The 18,269-nt window shown below is 45.6% G+C and overlaps 1 protein-coding gene across 1 annotated transcript; it reads left to right on the top strand.

Moving 5' to 3' along the window:
• The first annotated feature begins 352 nt into the window (after positions 1 to 352).
• Isy1 (ISY1 spliceosome associated protein) lies at positions 353 to 15,643 on the top strand. Its single transcript, XM_075983571.1, has 11 exons — positions 353 to 480; positions 2,000 to 2,022; positions 2,689 to 2,740; positions 3,271 to 3,336; positions 3,806 to 3,848; positions 6,539 to 6,651; positions 8,457 to 8,574; positions 11,629 to 11,751; positions 12,587 to 12,708; positions 14,509 to 14,595; positions 14,905 to 15,643. Exons 1-11 carry the CDS (start codon positions 478 to 480, stop codon positions 15,010 to 15,012), a joined length of 858 nt encoding a protein of 285 aa, XP_075839686.1. The 5' UTR covers positions 353 to 477; the 3' UTR covers positions 15,013 to 15,643.
• The last annotated feature ends 2,626 nt before the right edge of the window (positions 15,644 to 18,269 follow it).

The following is an 18,269-nucleotide window of genomic DNA, read 5'->3' on the forward strand; positions in this document are numbered from 1 at the left end:
TGCCAGGAACCCAGGTCCAGGCAGGCGACAGTACTCCTGCAGGGCTCCGAGTGGCTGTGGACACTCAGTGCATTCAGAGAGGTAGAGGAGTCATCTTCAAAATGGTCAAGTGCTGTCCTAGAAGGATAGGAAGGACAGAAACAGGCCAACTCTCGACCGCCGCTAACACAACCAACTCAAACGCTGACAGCCTCGTTGCCGCGGCGCAAGCGTAGTCCCGCCCACGTTGCGCGAGACGACGCACAGGACAGACGTCGACGGAAAGCCGCCCACAGAGCGTGGCTGCGTCTCCCGCCCCTCCTCCGCTCTTTTATCCGCTTCCGGTCCGTAACTTCCGGTCCTTTTTATTATTCTTCCGACAAAAAAAGAGCAACCTGTTGGCTACTAGAGTTTTCCGTTCCCGCGCCGGCCCGGCTGGTCCCGGACTGCAAGGCACGCTGTTCTGCGGCGGTGCGCCTAGGCGCCCTCGCCGGCACCATGGTGAGTGCTGTGGGGAGGGCATCGGGCTCCTGGGTGCGAGAGCCCGGGTCAGTGGGCGGCTTCGGGGTCCTAGGCCTAGTGAGGGGTTCTTTTCCCGCCTGGCGTGGGTGTTAGAAATTGCAGGGGAAAACTGAGTTGGAGAGCTGAATTACATTCCGGTGGTTCAGTCCAGATGTAGCACGTTATGGATATAGGACTGAACGGGCGGAGGATCCGCTAAGGTGTTCTCAGTTTTCACAGATAAAATTTTCTCAAGGGCAGGGTCTTCACATTTTTGCTTGCTTAATGCCCGAGACGGAGTGAGTGAATGACTGAACTGGGATGAAGTGTTGAGAGGTTGTGACCCTCGGTTTCATTCCCTCAAGAAGTGTCTAATATGTAGATAAATATGAGATCACTGCGAGAATTGGCACAGAGAGGTGTGGTTACTGTAGTATTTTCAAAGTGAAGACCCTATGGCGACTGGAAAGATGACCACTTACCTCCCTTCAGTTTCCAGTTCACAATCATCTGTATCTTCAGTTTTAGGGGATCCAATACCCACTTCTGAAATTAGTGTGCACTACACTCAGGTGCTGCACATACATACATACACTTGCGGAGAAATTGCTTTGCAGAAGCCAGTCCTGTGCTTTCCTGTGCGTTCACAGCCTGTTCTGCATGGTGGTGCATGTGTAATTCCAGTCGGAGTGGGAGAGGGCTCAGAGAGGTTAATGGATTAACACAGTACACTTTACACACATGTATGAGTTAATGGATTAACAGTACATTCTACAAACGTGTATGATCATAAAAAGTAAATAGCTTAAAGAATGACAAAAAAGGGGCTGGAGAGATGGCTCAGTGGTTAAGAGCATTGCCTGCTCTTCCAAAGGTCCTGAGTTCAATTCCCAGCAACCACATGGTGGCTCACAACCATCTGTAATGAGGTCTGGTGCCCTCTTCTGGCCTGCAGACATACACACAGACAGAATATTGTATACATAATAAAAAAAAAGAATGACAAAAAAGGAAACGTTTGAAGTGATAATAAAAGGTATTCTAGGGGCTGAGGAATTGGCTTAGTGGTTAAAAGCACTTACTGTTTGATGTGGGATGCCCCTTTGTATGCTGTGAATACGTTTTATTACCATTGGTTAATAAGAAGTTGCTTTGGCCTATGGCAGTACAGAATATAGCTGGGCGGGAAATCCAAACAGATGGAGGGAAATGCTAGCAGTTGACGGAGGAGTAAGAATTAAGCCTCAGAGTTCTTATTTGGGAACTGACGGGTGAGAGAGAAACTACCAGTTACAGCTGTTCATGCAGAACACCCAGGTTTGGTTCCCACTCTAGTTCTGAGGACCTGACGTTCCCATCTCTCCTGGCCACTGTTCACACATGGTGCACCTACAGGCAAGCAGGAATTTGAAAGAAAAATAATTATTTTTTTAGCCCTTTAAAATCATCATTTAAAGTCAACCACAAGAAAAAAACAGATATTCTAAACTCAGTGTTTTCTTCCTTTGTCTCCGTCTAGGCCCGAAATGCAGAAAAGGCTATGTGAGTATCAACTGAAAATTTTGAGATGTGACGACCAGCACAGAACTTTCACATGATCCCTTTGGCGGGAGTCTTTCTAGAAGCGGTTTCTTCTCTCCTTGTGCTAAAATAGCATTCCTGTGTTTGCTGACATCTTCCAGAACATATGCTGGATAAACATTTCCCCGCCTGTGGATCTGTGGATAGGTTGGGAATGACAGCGAGAGCATGCATGATGTTAATTAATCTTTTAACTTTTTTTTTTTTTTTGGATTTTTTGAGACAGGGTTTCTCCGTAGCTTTTGGTTCCTGTCCTGGAACTAGCTCTTGTAGACCAGGCTGGCCTCGAACTCACAGAGATTCGCCTGCCTCTGCCTCCCAAGTGCTGGGATTAAAGGTGTGCACCACCACCACCGCCCGGCTCTTTTAACATTTCTGTATGTTAAATGTTATCACAGTAGTCTGATAGAGTTTCCCCAGTCTGTACATGCGGTATTGTTAGATACCTGAGTGCTCAGAAACACACATAGTGTTGGAGGCCTATCCCTTGGAACTTGAAAATCCTTGGCTGCTCTGGTTTCTTTCTTACTGTTCGCACTAGACTTTAGATGTGGTCACGAGCAGACCTGCCCCATCCAGGAACTTGAGTGGTGAGAAATCTAATAGGGTCTTTTGTGTGACTGGCAGGACTGCCCTGGCAAGATTTCGTCAAGCTCAGCTGGAAGAGGGGAAAGTCAAGGTGAGTGAAGTTGCATCTGCTAGGAAGTGTCAAGAGGCAGCAGATTGGAACTCCTTGGACAGGCTTCAGACTCCATCTGTTCCTGCCTGTAATTGCTGAAGCGTTTGTATACTTGAACTTCTGGTGTTCCTCTCTTCTGCTGGGGCACGTGATTATATGGCCCTGCATTCCTCCCCCTCTCTCTTTCTTTCTTTTTTCTTTCTGAATCTAAAGATCTGAAGTGATGTCTGGGTTCCCTTGTCATTCTAGCTCTAATAGTGACTCTAAGAAGGTAGAGGGTGGGCCTGGAGAGATTACATACTTGCATGTATTTATTTTAACTATAGTTCCTTTAGTAATTGTGTTTCCTAATTCTATGGTTTCCTAAGGGAAGATTGTAGAGTAAGGGGTAGGAATTGAGTATCCTCTAGCACTGTGACTTCAGGTGTATTTAGAGCATTAGATTTGTCAGGGTTCAAGCCTGAATCATCTGTGAATGTCACTTACATGTGCACAGAGCTTAGTGGCAATGTGTGATGCATTCTCCTTAGGAACGAAGACCGTTTCTTGCTTCTGAATGTACTGAGTTGCCCAAAGCTGAGAAATGGAGACGACAGGTATGTTCTGGGTAAACCTGACCTCAAAAGAAGAAAATACTTTTACTTGCTTCTTTTTGTCTCAACGATCAGTAAGCAGAATTTAATTTTTTTTTTTTTTGGACTGGGTCTCTTCTTGTGTTCCTGGCTATCCTTATATAGACCAGGCTGGCTTCTAACTCACAGTCTCTGCCTCCGAGTTTTGGAATTAAAGTGGGCCCTTGCACTGCCCAGTACTGTTTTTGATTTGTGAGACCCGGTCTCACATTGTAGTTCTTGCTGGCTGGGATTTACCGTATAGGCCAAGCCAACCTTGAAAAGCACAGAGGCCCGCCTGCCTCTGCCTCTGCCTCTGCCTCCCCGGTGGTGAGGTGAGAGGTGTGCTCTACCGCACCTGTATTTTTGTTAGCTGTGAATTACAGTTTTCCTGTGCTTCCCGATCTGTTCAGACACCATGAAAATGTGCCTGTTGCTATTTGTTTCCCCACAGATCATTGGAGAGATCTCGAAAAAAGTTGCTCAGATTCAGAATGGTAAGATGGCTAACCCTGTAAAGCGCTCTAGAATACACAGTTAGACATGGGGACCTCAGCCCACCTCTCCTAATGACCAGTAAGGCAAGTCCATAGGGAATTAGCAGGGTAATTGAGATGCGAACACTGGCCCAAGTGTGGTGCATGCCTGCAGTCCCGGTGTGGGCGGAGCTGAAGGCAGTCCTCATAGCTACACAGTACACAGGAGGCTAAAACAGAACACGCAAACAAATTGTCAGTCAGTTTGACCTAGATGACAGAATAATGCACCTGATAATTTTACACTTCACTTTTTTTCCCCTTTTGGTTTTTTTAAACAGGGTTTCTCTGTGTAGTCCTGGCTGTCCTGGCACTCTGTAGACAAGGCTGGCCTAGAACTCAGACCAACCTGTTTCAGCCTCCCAAGTACTGGGATTAAAGGTGTGTGCCACCACCACCTGGCTTCTCCTTAACTTATTTTTTTTAATTAAATTTTGTGTTTTTAAAAACATTTTTCATATTTAAATGTATTTTGTTCGTATTCTTCCATTCCCCAAGTCCTTCCAGATCCTTTCCCCTTACCTACCCACTCAGCCATATCTAGCTTCTAGTTAGATTTTCAAAATGTCAGCAAGAAGGTATTAAAGCATATATATATATGTATATATATATTTTTTTTCAAAATATTTATTCATTTATTATGTATACAATATTCTGTCTGTGTGTCTGCCTGCAGACCAGAAGAGGGCATCAGATCTCATTTCAGATGGTTGTGAGCCATCATGTGGTTGCTGGGAATTGAACTCAGGACCTTTGGAAGAGCAGGCAATGCTCTCAACTGCTGAGCCATCTTTCCAGCCCCTATATATGTATATTTTAAACTTATTTTATTTTTATTATTTTATGTTCATTGGTGTGAGGGTCAGATGCCCTGGAACTGGAGTTAACAGACAGTTGTGAGCTGCCATGTGGGTGCTGGGAATTGAACTCAGGTCCTCTGGAAGAGCAGGCAGTACTCTTAACCACTGAGCCATCTCTCCAGCCACAAAAGCATGTATTTTTTTTTCCTTTTTTTTTTTTTTAAGGTAAGCATTAGCTTTGCTTTGGGAAGACTGGTTGCTTTGAGTTTCTTTCTGACTATAGGGTTGCACATCCTCAAAATGGGAGTAATGGGTCTTTTTGTTGCTTAAGAAGCTATTTTATGGGACTGGAAGTTTGTAAATTTATTTTCATATTTGCTCTACTTGGTATTAGTTATAGTTATTTTGAGACAAGATCTTGTTGTTTATGCTGACTTTTGAACTCTAGTCCAGGCAAGCCGTGAGCTTTTTGTTCCTTTTGCCTCAGTCTCCAGAACAGTGTGATGGCTATGCACATTTTTTTTTTTAATGGGGGGGGGTTAGGTTTCCTAGACAAGGTTTCTCTGTGTAACAACCCTGGGAGTCCTGAAACTCTTTTTAGACCATTCTGGCTTGAACTCATGAAGATACATCATCTGCCTCTGTCTCTCGAGTGCCCTCTGTCTCTCGAGTGCTGGGTTTAAAAGTGTGCACGACCAGCCTGGCTGATCTTTTTGTTTTTTTAGTTGGTTTTATTTCCAATTATGTGACTCCCTCTGCAGCTGGAGTCACAGGCAGTTGTGAGCCACCTGGTGTGGATGCTGGGAGCCAAACTGGTCCTCTGCAAGAGCCGCAAATGGTCTTAACTATGGAGCTGTCTCTTGATCCTTAATTTTTCTTCCTTTTTTAATGGACTTATTCAAGATGAAGCATGCCATTTCTAATATAAGTGGACTGACTTTGGGCTGATTGGCGTATTCGCATCAGCTGTCAGCACAGACAGGTGAAGGTCACGCCTCCCTGCAGTGTTCCACATGCCTGTTGGCAGCTTTCCATTCCCCTCTGCCTCAGAAAGACTGCGCTGGTTTTCGACCTGTGTGGTCACCAGCTGTCCTCCTGTTTGTTGGGGTGCCCATCTGTGTCCGGTCCTTAGTCACCGCAGTCAGCACTTGAGCGTGCACTTTGTGCACTTCCTTTCCAGCGGGCCCCTAGGTGATCTGTAAAGCCCATAGTCTTTCCCCGAAGTCCCATAGCAGCACCCCGCTTTTCTGAAAGGTCTGGAGCGGCGTAGGATGGTGCTGGCCATTGGTGCTTAAGTCAGACTCGCCGAATCTTTGCGAGAGACTAACTGTTGCCTACCAACTAAACTGGTTCATTTTAGTAGTGGTGTAAATAGTACAGAAACATTTTCATTTCCTTTTTTTTTTTTGGTTGCTGCTGAGAATGAAGTTTTTAAAATAATTTTTTAATCCTACACTATTGTGAATCTCTGTTTATAGTATTGGTCTTCCTTTATTTGCATGTTGATGACTTTCCTTACTTAACTTATTTTAAAATTTATTTGTTTTTGAGACAGGGTTTTACTGTGTATTCCTGGTTAGGTTGGAACTTGCTGTGTATATATACCAGGCTGACCTGGAACTCACAGCAATCTGCCTGCCTCTGCCTCCTGAATGCAGGGATTAAAGATGTGCACTACCACACTCAGCCCTCTCTTACCAATTTAAATGAGCAGTTTTATGTAGTAGACTGTTACAGTGTTGCCAGCGGTTGTAAAGCTATGACACTGGGTGTATGTGTTGGGAATGTTGACATTCATTGTTTCAGGGCGTGTAGTCTTGAAGAACTGATATTAGCAGTTTTGTTTTCTAGCTGGTTTAGGGGAATTCCGAATTCGAGACCTGAATGATGAAATTAACAAGCTGCTTAGGGAGAAAGGACACTGGGAGGTCCGAATCAAGGAGCTGGGTGGTCCTGACTATGGGGTAAGTAAGCTATAGTTTGATCTGGATTAAGGAGCTGGGTGGTCCTGACTGTGGAGACCAGTGGTACTCGAGACAAACTGCTGAGCTTGCTGAAGGGCGAGTCTAACTGTGCATTGTTTTCAGGTTCAATCCACGCCTATTCAAGGTTCTCAAGGGGAGCCAGCTGATAGTAACGAGAGCAGCTGCTACCTGTTGACAGGATACCTGTGGAAAGGATGGTGGCATAATCCTGAAATACTGCATAGCTCAGGCCTTAGCCTAGGCAAAGTACCTGTTTAAAATAGCATGGCCACCTTACATTCTTTCCTTGCGCTCCCCAGAGACATTCCTGCCTGTTGTGGGCTTTTCCCCCTTAGTATCAGATTATGGTAAGACACCCACACCCACACTTTTATATTTTTGAACAAGGTATCTATTGCATAGCTCTGGCTGTATTGGAACTCACTATGTAGATAAAACTGGCCTCGAGCTCACAGAGATCCATCTGCCTTTGCCGGGATTAAAGTCTTGCACTACCAATCCTGGAATACACTTTATTTTAAATTTAGATTTAGTTTTGCATAAGTACGTGTGTGTATGTATGTGTGTGTGTGTGTGGGTGTGTGTGGGTGTGTGTGTGAGAGAGAGAGTGTTGGTGCCCATGGAGGTCAGAGGAATTTCAGCTCCTGGGAGTTGGAGTTTCAGGCAGTAGTGAGCTACCTGATGTGGGTGCTGGTGATCGAACTCAGATCTTCTGCAAGAGCAGTACCCGTTTCTTAGGTCTGAGCCATTTCTCTAGCCTCAGCATATACACTTTATACTGCAATCTCCACATATAAAAGTATGCTGAGAAAATTCTGTGATATTCTTTGATATTTCCATTCTGTTTTTATTTTGATATTTATTATTGTTTTTCTTTTGAGACTGGGCATCATGTAGTTCTGGTTGGCCTCACAGTAACCAAGGTTAGCCTTGAACTGCTTCTTCCTGCCTCAGCCTCATGAGTGCTGCAGTTTCTGGCATGTACCACCACACTCGGTTTTGTTTGGTGCTAGGATTGACCCTAGGACCTTGTGCAAGCTAGGCAAGGCCTCTACTGATTGGGCTATATCCCTAAGCTCTTTGGTATGTTTTTTCTTTTTCTGTTTTTGCTTTAAGTTTTTGAGACAAAATCTCACTGTGTAGCCAGGGTATATGTAGTCTAACCTAGCCTTGGATTTTTGGCAGTCTTCTTGTCTCAGGCTCTCAAGTCCTGGGATTGTAGGGACGCACCACCACACCCAGTTTTATTTGGGGCTAGGCAAGCACTGTGCTGAGCTGTATTCATATCCATGTTGATTTTTCCTTTTGGCTTTTAATGTTTCTTAATGACATTTATTTATTTACATTTATTTATGTGTGCGTGTGTGCGCTTGTGCGTGTGTGCATGCATGTACATGCCACAATGCGAACTTGGTGGTCAGAGGACAATTTGTAGAAGTCCCTTTTCTACCATGTGGGTGCTGTGAAATTGAACATGGGTCATCAGGCCTCCTTCCTTTGCCCTCTCAGTGCTGAAGTTAGAGATGTGTTACCATGTCAGGCTGTGGTTTTTGTTTTTGTGGTCTGGGACTGAACCAAGGCTGTTTGCATGATAGACACGCACTCTACTCCTGGTCTATGTCTCTAGCCCTAGGTTAATTTTTAAGAAGTTTTAAAAACAATCCTCACTTGTTTTTCCATGTGGGGTGTTTTCCATGTATGACATTATTGTCTCAATGTATCTGTAATCACAGGAAAGTAGGTTCATGTATCAGATTCATTTTTCTTTTCTCTTCCCCAATAAGAAAGTTGGTCCTAAAATGCTGGATCATGAAGGTAAAGAAGTCCCAGGAAACCGTGGCTACAAGTACTTTGGGGCAGCAAAAGATTTGCCTGGTGTCAGAGAGCTGTTTGAGAAAGAACGTAAGTAGCTCATATTTGAGGAGGCCTTGGCCTTTAATTGTTGCTAGCGAATGAGAGAAGGATGCCATATACTATGCAGTGTAGGAGTTATTATATCCAGATTTTTAAAAATAGCTTTAGAGCCAGGTGATGGTGCGCACGCCTTTAATTCCAGTAATCAGGAGCCAGAGACAGGCGGATCTCTGTGAGCTCGAGGCCAGCCTGGTCTATGGAGTGAGTTCCAGGACAGGTTCCAATGTTACAGAGGAACCCTGTCTCAAAAAAACAAAAACCAAAAAACACCCCCCCCCCAAAAAAAAAGCTTTAAAATTTTATTCTTAATTTCATTTCATGTATTTGGATCACAGTCTCATGTAACCCAGGCTTTGAACTCCTGATCTTTCTGCCTCCACCTGCTAGGATTATAGATGCCTAGCTCGTTTTTTTTTTAAGACTTTATTCCATCTGGCCTCAAACTTGCCTTCAGAGTTTTGGAATTACAGACTTGTGTTACCATGTAGGATTTCTTTTTGTTGTTGTTGTTGTTAATTTTTTTTTTCATTTACTTTTCATCTTTCTTTATTGTAATTAACATTTCTCTACGGTATGAGTATTTGTGTGTGTGAGGGGTCATGTGTGCCGTAAGATCGTGTGCTACAGAGGACAGCTTGCAGGTGTTCTCTGCTTCCACCGTGTGTGCCGTAACATCGTGTGCTACAGAGGACAGCTTGCAGGTGTTCTCTGCTTCCACCGTGTGTGCCGTAACATCGTGTGCTACAGAGGACAGCTTGCAGGTGTTCTCTGCTTCCACCGTGTGTGCTGTAACATCGTGTGCTACAGAGGGCAGCTTGCAGGCGTTCTCTGCTTCCACCGTGTGTGCCGTAACATCGTGTGCTACCGAGGACAGCTTGCAGGCGTTCTCTACTTGACCATGCGTGTCATCAAGCCTTTACTCACTCAGGCATCTCATTGCGCCATTTACTTTTTTCTGAATGTATTTAATTTTTCTGCTATGTTAATTGAACCCTAGACCTTGTGCGTGCGTGCGAACACTCTACCGATGATTTATGTCTTCAGCCCTCAACGTGTATTTGTATTTTCGCTGTGGTTTTGTTGTTGACATAGAGCCCTTTCAGTGTTACTTAGGCATGTCGTAAACTTGTGAGCTCCAGGACTCAGATGACAGCCCGGCTCAGTCTCAAGTGGTGTGCATGTCAGGAGTGTCTGTCCGTCCGATCCCCCGCCCCAGACAGGGTATGCTTTGGAGCCTGTCCTGGAACTCGCTCTGTAGACCAGGCTGGCCTCGAACTCATGGAGACCCCTGCCTGTTTCTACCTCCCAAGTGCTGGGTAAAGGCATGTGCCACCATTGCCCAGCTAAAGAGAGAGTTTAAAGTCCCCTTGCTGACCCAATGCAGGTCTCCAGCAGAGATGACTGGAAACCAGTATCATCTTGGTGTTTCCGTCTAGGCCCTTCTCAAGGCCTAGGTGAAAGATTATTCAGTCCCAGTTGACGAAGAGTGTACATTTTCTCTTTTCTTTCACATGACTGGACTTTAAAACTAGTCCCTGTGGTCAGGAGGAAGGCAGTGCTTTTGTTTTCGCTAGTGTGATGACCACCCTGTCACAGGACATGAACTGAAATGGCAGATAAAGTTGCCATTTCCAACTGAGGTCTGCCAAACACGGCTGTCCCCTGCCTGCCGGGACACTCCTTGATGGATCACTTAACAGCTACTGACTGCATAGTTGGTTGTGAAGAATTAAAGTGCGTCCTGTCCCGGGCTTAAGCTGATGGGGAAGCACTTGCTGAGTGTGTATGCGGAGGCCCTGGTTTTGATCTTTAGAACCAAGAAAAATAAAAGGATCACCGTGGTATGAATTATTCATACTTAACCATTCTTTTGGTAGTATTGGTAGGCCTTTATTTCCAGTTTTCAAGTTCTCTCTCTCTCTCTCTCTCTCCCTCTCTCTCTCTCTTGCTTTTCCAAGACAGGTTTTCTCTGTAGTTTTGAAGCCTGTCCTGGAACTTACTTTGTAGACCAGGCTGGCCTTGAGCTCACAGACATCTGCCTGTCTCTGCCTCCTGAGTGCTGGGATTAAAGGTGTGCACCACCACTGCCTGGCTTCGTTTTCTTTTTTCTTTTTCTTTTTTTTAAAGACTTATTTATTATGTATACAACATTCTGCCTCCTTGTATGCCCACACACCAGAGGAGGGCACCAGATCTCATTACATATGGTTGTGAGCCACCATGTGGTTGCTGGGAATTGAACTCAGGACCTTTGGAAGAACAGCCAGTGCTCTTAACCACTGAGCCATCTCTCCAGCCCAAGACTTTTGTTTTGAGAAACGGTTTCTCTGTGTAACCCTGGATGTCATGGAACTCACTCTGTAAAGCAGGCTGGCCTCGAACTCAGAGATCACCTTCCTCTGCCTCCAAAGAGTGCTGTTAAACAGAGAAATGCTGTGTCTAAAAAACAAAAAAAAAGAAGAAGAAGAAAGAAAGCACAGTGTGAAACAGCATTAAAGTGGTTTCTGGATACCCCATGCTGATATTTATGGTATTAGCTTATCCCTAGTGTCTTCACTATTGTATGAATAGTTCTGTGATGCATATCTCTGCCTAAAAAGCTTTGTTCTGGATTGTGTATTGAAGAATGTTACTAGAAGGTGCTTCAGACTGAACTTGGGACCTTGTGCTTGCTTAGCACAGTTCATCACTGATCTAAACCCCCAGTTTGTGGATTTAAATCATGAAGATTCCGTTTATTTACTTGTTATTTATCTGGTTTTGTAATGTTGAAGGTTGACCCCAGGGCCTGCAGCATGTGAAGCAAGGCTCTAATCACTGGCTTACACCCTTAGGCAAGGGTAGATTTCTTTAATTTGAGTCCACTTAGCTTTAGAGAAGGTGATTCCACTTTCTTGATCCCATACATGATACAGAGAAATGCTGACTTTGTGGCATTTCCATGGCCATGTGTCATGTGTGGCTCTAGCACCGTATGGAGAAAAGTTTTGGCTCGAGGATGATCTTGATGGGAATCAGCTAAGTTGTTGCCATTTCTTGTAGCCCTCCCTCCTCCCAGAAAGACGCGTGCTGAGCTCATGAAGGCGATTGACTTTGAATACTATGGTTACCTGGATGAAGATGATGGAGTTATTGTGCCTTTGGAACAAGAGTATGAAAAGAAACGTATGTCTGTGGGTGCATCACTGTATATAGCTGTGGGCATGTCACCGTATATAGCTGTGGGCATGTCACTGTATGTAGCTGTGGGCATGTCACCGTATATAGCTGTGGGCACGTCACTGTATGTAGCTGTGGGCATGTCACCGTATATAGCTGTGGGCACGTCACTGTATGTAGCTGGCACCTGGCTTCTCTTCTCTCTCTTGAAAATGATTTAAAATAGTGCATGGTCCCAAAAGCTGCCTTTTATTGTGGCTAACAGTCTTCAGTGGACTATTAGTGAGCTGACATGTAGGTGGCAGGTGAGGCAGTCAGGTCTTGCTAGGCTCAGAACAGTTGGTGAAGCCACAGATCTTCCTCGGTCCTGATCCTGTTTCTGGCAGGTCACAGTCTAGATCCTTATAAGCTAGCTTTCCTTGAGCCTGTTTCATAGTGCCTGTATTAGTAGCTTTTAGATCTTTGTCTTGTACCATTGACAGCTTACTGACGGAGAGGGAGGTGGTGTCTGTACAAGGGAGTGCTTCCTCCTTGCAAAGCTACCATGCCAGCCTGAGATGTGTGTCCATATCTGTTCCCATAGCAATTTGGGAGTGCATGGTGAGGGTGGGACCCTTTTTCATGTGTGCTTGTTAGGCAGTCACTGGAGAGGATTTGGAGATATTGTTACAAAAACTGTGTTGCACGCACTTGAAGCTAGAGGCATTGTAGGACAGACTGTCCTTTGCAGCCATTTTCACCCTTTAGGGCACAACCAGGGTGTCCTTTTCCAGAGGGGCTACCTTGGCCTCATAGCCCAGTGGAATGTTTTTAAATACTCTTTATTCTGCTTTGTCTTCAGTCAGAGCTGAGCTGGTGGGAAAATGGAAAGCAGAGAGAGAGGCTCGGCTGGCAAGGGGAGAAAAGGAAGAGGAGGAGGAAGAGGAAGAGGAGATCAACATCTATGCTGTCACTGAAGAGGAGGTACTGGTGTGGGGTCCTCTTCTCTGAGCTACAGACTACACCCGGGAGGAGGCTGGGTCATGGCTCAGAGCCCAGCTGCCTCACCTGCAGGATGGAGCACAGGGAGGGTTCCAGACAGCAAGGGCGAAGGGAGCTCTCGTTAGCTTCCTTTGAACAGATGGGACAGTTTATAAACGCAGTTGAGGTCACATGAACTTTATTAGTCCATGACATCAGCACTTGGGTCACAGAAGTGAGTAGTCTGTAGTAGTCTTCCGTAGTCTTCCACACCCATTTCACAGATGGAAACAGGCCCCTGGGCTTCTGCAGAGGCTTGTGACCAGAGAGGGGGCTGTGGTCTACACCTCCCATGCAGAGCCCTTGGGCTCCAGACAAGTGTCCAGCATAGCCTTGCTGCTTGGACCAGTCAGAACACATCCGATTTGCTGTTCTGAGATGAGGTAGATTTTCCTTGTGCAGTTGACAGAACTTGCTTGTTCATCTCTGGGAAAGAAGCAGGAGCTGGGTGGTGGTGGTGCATGCCTTTAATCCCAGGCAGAGGCAGGTAGATCTTTGTGAGTTCAAGGCCAACCTGGTCTACAAGAGCTAGTTCCAGGACAGGCTCCAAAGCTACAGAGAAACCCTGTCTCGAAAAACCTAAAGAAGAAAAAAAGAAAGAAAAAGAAGCAGGTTCGGAGATGGGCTCGATGACTTGGTGAATGTGTTCCAGCATGTGGAGGTGTCTGCCCAGGTCCAGCTCACCTGCTGCAGAGATCAGTAGAGCGTTTAAAACAGGATGGCGGCAGTATGTCCTGGGCTTTCTCTGGGTTACAAATAATGCTTGATTCTTTAGGTGTTTAGTTAGTGGCGCTGTAAGCCATGCTCAGCCTCAAGCAGGAGCAAAGTAAGCAGCATGTGCTGGGAGACGCATTGCGAGTGAGGACTGAAGGCAGGCCAGGGGTCGGGTGTAGACAGGTGTAGTGCTGGGGTGATATGGCCGAGGAGTAGTGCCCCCCAAGTCCGACTTTCCTTTATGTAAAAACAATGGAAAGGATTTTTTCCTTTTAAATAATTTAGGCTTTGTTTGTTTGTTTTTATGGTACTGGGGGAGGTAAGTCCTATACCACTGAGACTGTCCCCGGGTCTCTTTAATTTGAGACAGGGTTTCTCTAAGTTGTTCAGGTAGGCCTTAAAAATTATTCTCCAGGGGCTGGAGAGATGGCTCAGTGGTTAAGAGCATTGCCTGTTCTTCCAAAGGTCCTGAGTTCAATTCCCAGCAACCACATTGTGGCTCACAACCATCTGTAAAGAGGTCTGGCGCCCTCTTCTGGCCTTCAGGCATACACACAGACAGAATATTGTATATATAATAAATAAATAAATATTTTAAAAAAATTATTCTCCAAACCAGGTGGTAGTGGGGCATGCCTTTAATCCTTGCACTTGGGAGGCAGAAGCAGGAGGATCTTTGTGAGTTTAAGGCTAGCCTAAACTACAGAGCAAGTTCCAGGACAGCCAGGGCTGTTACACAAAGAAACCCTGTCTCAAAAAAGCAAAACAAAACAAAACAAAACAAACCCCAAAAAACAACAAAAAATTACTCTCAAGGCCCACGGTGCTTGTGTTTTTTATTGTTAATTTTGGAGACAGGGTCACTCTGTAGCCTAGGCTGACTGGAACTTGAAGCAAGCCTATTGCCTCAGCTTCCCAAGTGTAGGGTTACAGGCTTGTGCTACCAGGTCCGATGAGTGACACTGTCTGCAGAGTGTGAGTGCTTATGTCGCTGTGACCTATTCATGGCTGTCTGTCTGTCTTCTTTAGTCTGATGAGGAAGGCAGCCAGGAGAAGGCAGGGGAGGATGGTCAGCAGAAGTTCATTGCTCACGTTCCGGTGCCGTCGCAGCAGGAGGTAGGATGGGTGTTACGCCCAGCTGAGCTTTCCTCCAGCTAGGCTCACCTTCCTGGTGTTTCTTGTCCTTCCATTCCATATGCAGCCTTTGGTCCTGACCATGTGCTCAGAGGACTGTGGGGTCTGTGAAGTACAGGGCCCGCTTGATGGGATTGACAGATGAGCTTTGGTTGAATGTTCCCAGAGGGAAATAGCTGGTTCTTGCAGACAGTCTTGACTATGTATGCCCCTGCAGGTATTCCCTGCCTGGGTTGTGGTAGAGGTGGAGGCCTTGCTGAGGGCTGACTTCTTCACTGTGGGTGTTCACAGATCGAGGAGGCGCTTGTACGGAGGAAGAAAATGGAGCTGCTGCAGAAATATGCAAGTGAGACCCTGCAGGCACAGAGTGAAGAAGCCAAGCGGCTGTTGGGGTACTAGGATGAGCCAAGCCCTTCTTGGACTCTGGGAGATCTGGTGGGTGTGCTTGTGACGCGCCTTGGGCCTACCCTCCTCATAGCTCCCCTGAGCTGTGGCTAGACTGACCAGTACTGGGAGGTCCTGTACTTTCTCATCCTTTCCTGGATATGTGAGCTGGCCCTGCCCCTGACTTCCCAGTAAGCTGTCAGGATACCGAAGACTAGCCATCACTTTTTACAGATATCTTTGCTACCATATGGCTCCACTTATTTTTATTTTGGAGTGTGTAAAATCAGCTCTCTCACTGAAAATTTATTCTGCCTTGTACTGTGATTTTGGGAAGAGAGAAGGATTAATTAGTAACCAACATTTAAAAAAATGCATGATTTTTATCCAAATCATGTTCAGATTCAAAGGCATATCTTCTCTGGAAACTGAGATGGTGTGTCTACCCTGAAATGGAACTCCACCATCAGCAGTAGAGCCTTCCCCGTGTGCTGGTTAGAGCTTTACTTTCCATGGTCCCCTCTGAGAATCTGCTTCACCCTCCCTCTCCTGTCTTGTGGACAGGAATTCTAAGTTTGCAGTTTTACTTTTATAACTTGTTTCAGAGAAAGCTACTTTTATTAAATATTTTTAATAAGAAAGGAAACATCTGTGCCTGGACCTTGTCCTGTGGTGTATCTAGGCCGAGATGACATGGTGTCGGTCAGGAAAGGTGCTGAGCACTGTGTAGAGAGGGTGGTGGTGCCAGGAATGGTGTAGATTCCAAGGCTCCACCTGGCATGAGCATACAACTAGCTCGTATTCACAGCTGGGGATGGCTGTATGCTAGCCTTTGTGGGTACACAGTGTACACCCTAAGTGACCGACTCCAAAGTACCACTTTGAGCTGAGTCTTTGCTACGGAACCAACCTGTCTCCAAGCCTGAGCAGTGTGAGCCACAGGCCTCCTGTTCTGAGGGTAGTGGGAGTGTCTGGGAGACTAGTGTCATAGTAAGTGGCAGGGATCCAACCCAGGCTAAGGGAACAAGGGCCCTTGGATCGGAGAAGCTTTCAGGGAAAGGATGTGGGCTGTTTAGAGACTGGGGAGAATTTGCCTGTGGAGCAGCATTATGGAGGATGGCAGAGCTATGTAGTGATGAGGCTAGCAGGTCTGCTTTTCGTCCTGTCCGACTCCCGCATGGCTAGCTTTACACCCGAAATAACAGCACACAAATTGTATTCTTTTTTTTTTTTTTTAAATTGTATTCTTTTAAACACTGCCTGGCCTTAGCCCTAGCGTCTAACTGGCTAACTCTCACATCTTGATTAACCCATTTCTAATAATGTGTGTAGCACCACGAGGTTACCGAGAAAGATTCAGCATGTCTGACCTGGCGGCTGGCTCCATGGCATCTGACCCAGAGAGGAGAGGCACGGCAATTGCCTCACTTCCCTCTTCCTCCCAGCATTCTGTTCTGTCTGCTCCACCCACCTAAGGGCTAGCCTATCAAATGGCCAAGGCAGTTTCTTATTAACCAATGAAATCAACACAAAACAGAAAACCCTCCCACACCAGAGCTATGTCCTGTAAATGGCCTTGTTGGAGGTGAGTCAAACAGGGCTGTGCTGGCTGACTCCTGTATCAAGGACATGAAGTATCATGGTTGGTATTTGATCATCTTTTCCCCTTGTTTTCTGGATTAGCTTTGGTGACACACAAGGAAAATTAGGGTGATGCTATGTATGGGCTGTATATTTTAAGATAAGTTCAGAAAGAAAGAAGATGCAAAAGGAATGAGGAATGAGAGGAAGAGGGCATGATTGTCTTTCTGACCCCTGGGGATTGGGTGGGTGGCTCTGAAACACACAGAGTGGTCTTTATCAGCTAAGATGGTGTCATCTCGTGACAGTGACTGTTAACGTCCACTCAGCTCACCCACTAACTTGTATTGTTTTATTTATTTAGTTTTTCGAGACAGGGTTTCTCTGTGGTTTTGGAACCTGTCCTGGAACTAGCTCTTGTAGACCAGGCTGGTCTCGAACTCACAGAGATCCACCTGCCTCTCTCTGCCTCCCGAGTGCTGGGATTAAAGGCATGCGCCACCACCGCCCAGCCCTAACTTGCTTTAAAAATGTTCATTCAGCTGGTGGTGGCTCACCTTAATCCCAGTACTTGGGAAAGTAGAGGCAAGAAGATCTCTGTGAGTTCAAGGCCAGACTGGTCTACTGAGTGAGTTCCAGGACAAGCTCCAAAGCTACACAGTGAAACACTGCCTCAAAAAACAAAAAGAAGAAGAAAAAAGTTAAATCTAGGAGTCCAGAAAAATGGCTCAATGCTGTCTTTGCAGAGGACCTGGGTTTGGTTCCCAGAGTAGTTCATAACTACCTATAACTCTAGTTTGGGGAGACCTGACTCCTGTCTTCTTTGGACCCTTACACACACATGGTGTATATGAACTTATGCAAGCACACAGACATAAACGTAAATGATAAATCATTTTAAAAATTAGTTTGTTATGTGGGATGGGGAGGGCACCATGGAGCGTGTGTAGAGGTCAGAGAACAACTCTCAGCAGCCTGCTTTCTTCCACCATGTGAGGACTGGAGGATCCAACTCAAGACCTTATGTTAGAAGCTAGCACCTTTACCCATTGAGCTGTCTTGTCCACTTTTATAAATTAGATTTTTACATTCCTTTTCCTTTTTTTGATACAGGATTTCTCTGTGTAGGCTGACTATTCTAGAACCCTATAGACCAGGCTGACCTGGTCTATAGATCAGGTCAAAAGATCCACCTGCTTCTACGGTGCTGGAATTACCACTACCACTCAGCTAAATAAATAAATCTTAAAAAAAAAAAAGACAACATAGGACTTGATAGGACTCAGCATCAGTGGGTAAGAGCCGCTAGTGGGTAAGAGCACTTTGCTACTCTCCCCGAAGATCTGAGGTTGTGGTTCTCAGTCACAGGCACCTGACTCCACCTCTGTGGTGGCCGATGCCCTCTTCTGGGCTCTGCAAGCACCTGCACAAATGTGGCCTTCAAACATACATAAATACAAAACAATTTTGTTTTTATTTTTGTTTTTTCAAGGCAGGGTTTCTCTGTAGTTTTGGAGCCTGCCCTGGAACTCACTCTGCAGACCAGGCTGGCCTTGGAACTCACAGAGACCCACCTGCTTCTGCCTCCTGAGTGCTGGGATTAAAGGTGTGTGCCACCACTTCCTGGAAAAAAATAAAATCTTTAAATCTTGGGTCACTTAAATTTGAGATACACATTATTTCAAAATTTG

Source organism: Microtus pennsylvanicus, chromosome 8 (assembly GCF_037038515.1).
Source record: "Microtus pennsylvanicus isolate mMicPen1 chromosome 8, mMicPen1.hap1, whole genome shotgun sequence".
Lineage (NCBI taxonomy): Eukaryota > Metazoa > Chordata > Mammalia > Rodentia > Cricetidae > Microtus > Microtus pennsylvanicus.